At 35.3% G+C, this 7,896-nt stretch overlaps 2 protein-coding genes across 2 annotated transcripts; one reads left to right on the forward strand and one right to left on the reverse strand.

The window, feature by feature from the left end:
• Positions 1 to 630: 630 nt before the first annotated feature.
• On the forward strand, positions 631 to 2,413 carry LOC102693877 (olfactory receptor-like protein OLF3). The gene is given in 2 exon segments (XM_006628151.2): positions 631 to 1,540; positions 2,379 to 2,413. Coding segments are annotated over 2 exon segments (945 nt in total).
• A 599-nt stretch (positions 2,414 to 3,012) lies between these two features.
• Positions 3,013 to 7,237, reverse strand: LOC138216042 (olfactory receptor 52N5-like). The gene is made up of 2 exons (XM_069190131.1): positions 7,127 to 7,237; positions 3,013 to 5,798 (listed from the first exon to the last, which is right to left on the reverse strand). The coding sequence occupies exon 2, from the start codon at positions 5,780 to 5,782 to the stop codon at positions 4,865 to 4,867; it is 918 nt and encodes a 305-aa protein (XP_069046232.1). The 5' UTR covers positions 5,783 to 5,798; positions 7,127 to 7,237; the 3' UTR covers positions 3,013 to 4,864.
• Positions 7,238 to 7,896: the final 659 nt, after the last annotated feature.

The raw sequence follows: 7,896 nt of genomic DNA on the forward strand, positions 1-7,896 counted from the left end.
TGAAATGTTATTTAACTACGAAAACTGAAAAGTAAGTCAAAACGGATACAGTATGTTTGACGTTCTTCGTGCAAATGTTTGCTCAATTAAGAATATTGTCAACGAGGATACCTTTTCGCTCTTGTATTTATTTTTTCAGTCAGAATTTGCTTCACTAAAGAAAATAACGCTTTGATGACATTATTCAATATTCAATATTGCTTTCTTGCTATTGATCTGGATAAAACTGAATACTTCAAATGAAATTATTTATTTTCCAAATTTAAATTTGAAAGATGTTGAACAAGAGTTGTTGTTTATGCGAAGTATAACGTATTTTCAACAACTGTTATCCTTAACTCGTTATCTACAGATTTTACAATATTTTTATAACCATTAACTCAATTGCCTTTATAAAGAAAGGGGGAAAAACAAACAGGTTTTATAGATAAAACAACTTTATAAAATAGCTTTTTATACAGTAATCAGTGTGAATGTTGCTCTTGGTTAGAGAACACAAATTGTATCGTAAGTTTTGTTATATACTGTATGCATGGCTCAAATGAATTTCGAGTATTATGAAATATGGTTTATCAGATATTCTAACTTGTATTTCTTGTCTTTGTACAGGTGATGTTTTAATACCCAGCCATGAATTCTTCATTTATTCCTGTGTCCGAGTTTGTATTAGTTGGGATGCAAAGTCTACAAGACAAGCGAGTCATACTTTTTGTGGTGTTTCTTTTCGCATATGTAATCATTCTGATTGGGAACTTTATGATAATATTACTCGTGATCCGAGAACCCAAACTAAACACACCAATGTATTTTTTTATTCACAACCTATCGCTTGTGGACGTAGTGTATACAACCGTCACAATCCCAAACATGCTGTCCGGGTTTTTAACCGACTCCAAAAGCATTTCTGTGACGGCCTGTTACATCCAAATGTATTTTTTTCTTTCCATGTCTTCGACAGGACGCGGTTTACTGACTGTAATGGCATTCGACCGATATGTCGCCATCTGCAATCCTTTGAGGTACACAGCTGTTATGACTGGTTCCTTTCGTGTCCTTCTCATTATTGCTGCTTGGTGTTTTGGGGCAACATTAACACTGCCATCAGTGATACTGGCTACAAGGCTGCCATTTTGTGGACCCAATAAAATATACCACTGCTTTTGTGACCATTCATCAGTAATCAAACTTGCCTGCACAGACACGCAGTTGAACAGCGTTATTGGTTTATCTGGCGCATTGTTCGTTTTGATTTCGACTTTTTTTCTCATTGCATTATCCTACATCAAGATCGTAATATCAGTTATGAAAATTGCGTCTCCAGAAGGTCGGCGGAAGGCTTTCTCAACTTGTACTGCGCACCTCACGGTCGTCTGCATATCTTATATTTCTGCCGCTTTTGTCTACATTTCTTACCGTGTAGGAAACATTTCTCCTGAAGTGCGAATCATGGTGTCCGTACTCTACTCGGTATTGACCCCTCTGCTTAATCCCATGATTTACAGTTTAAGAAATAAAGAGTTGAGAGATGCAATAAAAAGAGGTTTTCGAAAACGCAGGGTTATTTTGTCCGGAGAGAAAGACATAATACACGCCCTTACATGAAACTGCTCTCGGAATTCCTTTATACAATCGGTACTGTTTGTATTCACATCCTAACTGAACTGGAGCTGGTGGCTGTATTGTTCTAATAAGAAATAACTCACTCAATTTATTATTTTTCGTCAGAGACATTTTAGTCTGGCGTGCCAGTTCTAGGCTACTACATTGCCGCTGAAGTTTTATGTATGTTTGTATGATTTTCTATTTGTATCTTTTTGGTTGAATCGGGGTTCATGTCTATTAATTACTCTGAATTGAAAATGGTATGATACTACAATAAAGTGTTCAAATACAACTGTCTAATTTTATTTTCGTTGTACCAAATAATCAACGGAACCGCTCCATTGGTAAAATTAAGAAAGTGATGATTTAATGATAATTTTATATTGGTGGACTATTAGGTGGAACTAGTGGTGTGGAGCACCCAGGCCTACAGTAGATGGCCTGAAGGCCAATGGATTTAATTGCACCCCTGATTTCGATCAATGTACTTTAATAATTATATGGATACAAAGTGAAGTGATATCACTCATGTTTTCAGTCTCAGTTTCTGGTTGAAAACACCTGCAAGTAACTGGTTGAAAAATGGCTGTTGGGGATAAAGAGCTGTCGACCTCTGTGAGGAACTCTTTCCACTGCAATGGACATTTTTAACCAGTGCTCCTGTATGGCGACAGGGAACACTGTGTTTTGGGAGGTAGTCTGCACTTCAGGGCTACCCAGTGCTAGTCCTCATGTACTTTAAAATGTGTAAGACATTTATTTAATGAAATGTCTAGCAATTTAAAAGCTGAAAACAAGAAACGTATTCTAATCCAATTAAATGAAAGAGCTCAGCTACATTAATAATCAGCAGACAGTGGGTTCATTTTGATCATTTTGCAAATTTTCATTAATCCTTCATTCAAAAACGAGAACAAAGTTTAATTTATGTTGATGACCTGAAGAGTTCCCATTTAGGCACCAGGATATTTAGTGGATTAATTTGAGTGAAGGACTTTGCTCAGAGGTATAACAACAGTATTCCACAGGGGTATTAAACCAGTGGTCTAGAATCCCTGCATTGTGCAACTCATCATTATTTAGCTGATCAACACTGAAATGCAAATATTAATATATTTTTTGACTAGCCTGGTAACAGTTCTGATGATTATACTGAATTTCATAAAACAGAGCACAGTGTAGTTTTGTAAGAATCTAAATAACTGGGATGACTGTGCAGATACTTTGGGTGATGTAAACAGTAATAACTGGGTAAAAGCACAAACTCAATTACTTATTTTAGTTGGAAATCATTATTTTTGAATGCTCTTTCAAATGTAAAATATCACCCTCATAACAAAATAGAGATGGGTAGTCTGGATTCTTACAGAAAGGTTGTAAAAGGAATAATTTTAACACCTGGATGCATCATTGTTTTGCAACAATTTTATTTTTAACTTCAGCATCATTCTTTATAATCACCTTTATCACATTTTAAGTAATATCTGCTCCACAGCTCTGTGCTCATAATGTATTGGTTATTCTCATTACACTTGGGTTAATATTCTGTCATTCTCCTCACAAACTCTGCATTTATTTTTTCATGCTCTTATGATTCCAGTAAAATATGTTTACCATATTCTTATATAAACATATAAATACGATAAACAGCCATTGGAATAACAGTTCTACAAGTTAAAAAAGTTTCAAATTGTAACATTTACTGGGTGTTGCTAACGTACTATATTCTAGTTAAAATTCTAGTTAAAACTAACAATTCTACAAAATGTAGAACATGCCTTCGGTCCCTCATTTTTTACCATTAGCCGAAGAATGTAAGAATGCAATATTTCCACTTTCAGTAAAAAGATGGTTGAAAGGAGATTTGTCTGAGGTTTTACATTTTTAAAGAGATAAATGAGACAGACATTTTAAAATAGGTTTGGAAGGTAGAATGTGAAGACAGAACTGCAAACTTGAGGAATGTCAGTTTTGCTGATTCTACAACTAAAACACACATAATAAACACCATTATGTCACCCTGCTAATGTAAATAGTCTTAACCGTGCAGGTGTATATAATAGTTAATTGTTTACCTCTATTATTGTCCTTTGATGTATAACCACCCTGAAGTTGCGTACGTGTCCCTGTTTACCCCCTAGTGTACTGTACAGTATGTGTTAACCTTTTGTTGATTCTGTCTCTGTTGCCTATTGTGCGACCCCCCTGGGACTAACCCCCCCAGATCAAGAGCCTCAGATTTAGAGTACAGAAAAAAAGAAGCACTCAAAAGGGTGAAATTTTCATTCATAACAGCAGATTCTTGTGTTTTTAAGGCCAAATACTTAATCCAAGCATTTCAAGAAGGCACCATTTCCAAAACCTTGCCAAATTAGTCTATTTTCTAACTGCTTCATCCTAATTAGGATCATGTGGATGCCAGAGCCTATCTCGGCAAGCAATGGGCGCAAAGCTAAGTACACCAGTCCATCGCAGGGCATACTGTATATAGAGATCGTTACCAGCACAGACCGCAATCAACACAGTTTACATACATGCATACTGGTAAATAAGTCACTTCTTAAAGGTAAAATGTGGTCATTACTTACCAAACTTTAAAAGTCTTACATAAACTTTGTGGGTGCTCACGCAAGGTAAAGCAAAGTCGTTTACAAACCTTAAAAATAATATACCTCTACAAACATGGTGGACTTTCTGGGAACTGCCCACAAACAAATATTTTTCTTTGCACTTGTGTACTTTAGTGGCTGTTATGGTTTTTCCCACAACTTACCCATAGTTCCCCACACACTCCTTAGCAACGTGGGTGTGACCCACGGACTCACACAAGGTCCATTTTTCCCAAGTGACAGCTTTATGTGTTTTTGACTGTAGGAGGAAACCGAAGCACGGGGAGAACATACTGTATAAGCTCTTTGCAGCTTTGCAGCAGCAATGCTAACTACTGCGCCACTGTGCCACCCTGCTAAATTCATTCACTTTGATTTTAAAAGTGTTAAGCAGAACCCAGTTACAAAGAACCTAAATACAGAATGATATTGTAAGAAAGCAGTTTACACTTCTGTCTGTTTAATACATGAAGAAGGCACGCTGAGGTTTCGATTGACCACATTCAGCCTGGAATTTTGCATCTAAAAAGCAATAGGAAATGTACAGTATCATACCAGAGTGATCTTGAATTTTCCAATTTATTTTTTAATAAGGGTTAACACAAATGGTGCATTTTTTACATTTGATTTATTATTCATATATGCAACACCTTTCAAAGGAATATTTGCACCAGTTTGTTTCTTAATTCATTAGAATTCAGGCCATAAACAATGGGATTCACATTTGCTGGAACAACAACAAATAAAATATATGACAGTTTTCTGAAATCCGGGTCAAGAGGAAAACGATGCAGTATAACAGTTAGAAATCCAGAGCACAGCATGACCAGGTACAGAACTAAGTGAGTGGCACATGTTTGAAGTGCTTTGCTGTTGAGCTTCTTGTTTTTTGTATTGAAACAAACGAAAAGTATGTTGCAATAGGTGATGGAGATGCTTCCCATTGAGGATACATGCAATAAAACTGTGATGAATAATCCATAGATGTTATTGACTGTAATATCTTCACAAGACAACTTGAACAAGGATGCATTGTCACAATAAGCATTGTAAATAACTGATCTGCACCTGGACAGCCTCAGGGTCAGGGCAAACAGCACTATTATTAGACTCAGAGACACTCCCCAAGCACAAGCAGATAACTTTGCCACTGTACTAGTGGTCATAATAGAATTGTACCTCAAGGGATGGCATATAGCCACATACCTGTCGAGAGCCATAACTATTAGTATCATGTGTGAAGCAGATCCAAAAATATGACTGCAAAAAGCTTGAACAACACATTCAATGTAAGAAATGTATCTTTTAGATGACAGAATGTCCAACATGAGCCTGGGCATCAGGGCAGTGGTTCCGATCAGATCATTCACAGGCAAGTTACAGAACAAGAGATACATAGGCTGGTGCAAACTTCTCTCAGTGGTGATGAGCACTAAGATCCCAATATTGAAAATAAGGATGAGAAGATAGTTGAATAATAGAAGAAGGAAAAGAGGGTACATGGATTGGTCAGTGACATTGAAGCCTTCCATTTCCAGGAGACACTGGCTGTTTGATGATACATTTTCCATTGTTTCTGTTATGGGACTGATAGCAAAAACAGAAGAGACAACACAGAGCAATCATGGTTGTATGCAGACTTAGTATTTTACAGGGATTTTAACCACACTTCCCTTTTTAGCAGCAGATCATTGAACATGAAAAATACAGGAAACTTAAACACCTCATATGCTTTTTAGCAGATTTTATACATTCTAAAACAGAGGGACTCAATGTCAGAAACAATTGGTATAACTGGAAGGTATTATAGAATTAACACTACTACTCTAAATGTGGACAGGAAGACATCCAAGTTAACCATTAATCTTTAATTAATTAAGTTTTATCTTAACATTTTAGGTTTGTCAGGTTAGACTAGAACGTTTTATTCACGATAAGTGATACAGTTTAGAACTCTTTATTTCTACAATGTAATCTTTTTGAAGTTGTTCGCATTAATATTTTATTTGTATGTGATCAAGATTTACTTTTGGAGAAATAATGACATGAGTAAATGATGACCAAAATAATCTGTAAACACATATAGTATACATTTAAGAAATTCATATGGTATCACTTTTACTATAGTTATCTATGCTTGGGCAAGAAATATTTTTGTTTTTGATTGATAAAATATGCACCTTACCATATCTGAACATACTGCACATTAAATTAAATGCACTACATTAATTACAGTACTGCTAAATACCGTGTATGTATATTTACACTGTATTTAATAGATTCTTAATGAGTCTACAAGTATGTATAGGAGATGTATAATGCATATGACTTAAAAATACAATTAAAAAAATTAAATCAGTTAAAATACTGTAGCTTTGATTTCCTTCAATTTCAAGATTTGTGGCTTTTGAGATTTAGAGTTTCTGTTGTTTTAGTTCTTTAAGTTATTGTCATATAAATTATTTCTGTACATTTACAAAATTCATTATGAGGAAAAAATAAAACTGCTCAATGATTTTTTTAGTTGCCTCTTAATTGTTTATGTGTATAAATGAAATAACCAAATACAGTACTATATTGATAAGCTACAACATAATCAAAAACTACAGTTTTATATCAATAAGCTACTATACAGTCTTGCTTGAATTGTTAGCTGCACCCTGCTTTAAGGCCCCCTTATCACCATAGACACTGCTTTTGACTTTTAAATACCTGGGATACACTATAGGTCCTGGAAAAGAAATCTTACACAACAAGAGAATAAAAGAGTTATTTTTAAAGTTAAAAATAATAGAAGTTATAGCTGCTTTGAGTTATGGATTATGGTTAACATCATAATATCACCTCCAATATCAAAATGTGCATCCTCCTAAAAGCAAAATTGAATGTAAAATTGTAGCACAATCATGCCTTACCTCCTCTGATTGAAAGGAAGCTCCTGCACACATTGGAACTGTGAAAACAGTGCTATCAGATGGCCTTTTTATTTTCCCCACCAAAATGACTGAAAAACTTGGGTCTCTGCCAGTAATGAGGTGAGTAAAAACAAACATGTCTATTGAGAAATATTTAGACGGCTCTTTTCAAAACATTCAGTTGTCAAGGTTAAAGACAAGGCAACAGTTGCCATGATATGTGTGTTCATAAACAGAATTGGAATATTATTAGATGCTGGTGCTATAAAGGTATAGATGTGCAGCTAACTGTTGTCTGCCATTATTTTTTCTTTCCTAATCCTGCCAAGCAGCTCACGTTGTTGATGATTTTACTCATACCCCTTTAAACTCTGGATGCTGTTAAAAGCTGATTTAAAAAAATATATATACAGGTATATACTTATAAACGTTATACATACCATTGGAAAAAAATCAAACAATGCCTCTCAGTGCCAACGTCTAGTAACTATGACTACGCAATTGTAGTAGTCAATGGCTGTAAGACAACTGCCCATTGTCCGTGTTCAATTTGTCCCTGAACAATGTGGGAGTTTTTTCAGATACTGTACATTTACGAAAAAAAAACCCCAACAGATTGTTTGGCAAAAATTATCTAATGATGTATTTTAGTTCACGTAAGTAGCTGCATCAGCCTGCATAGGCTGCAAAGGAACAGGTAATGTATTGATTCCATGCTGAAAAGAAAAGAAAGGAAACACCTGAAGAAACGTTGTGTTTCCTTTCTTTTC

Source organism: Lepisosteus oculatus, chromosome 5 (assembly GCF_040954835.1).
Source record: "Lepisosteus oculatus isolate fLepOcu1 chromosome 5, fLepOcu1.hap2, whole genome shotgun sequence".
Classification (NCBI taxonomy): Eukaryota; Metazoa; Chordata; class Actinopteri; order Semionotiformes; family Lepisosteidae; genus Lepisosteus; species Lepisosteus oculatus.

Coding starts and splice junctions, on each gene's coding strand:
- LOC138216042 (XM_069190131.1), bottom strand. CDS start 5,782: ATGGAAAATGTATCATCAAACAGCCAGTGTCTCCTGGAAATGGAAGGC.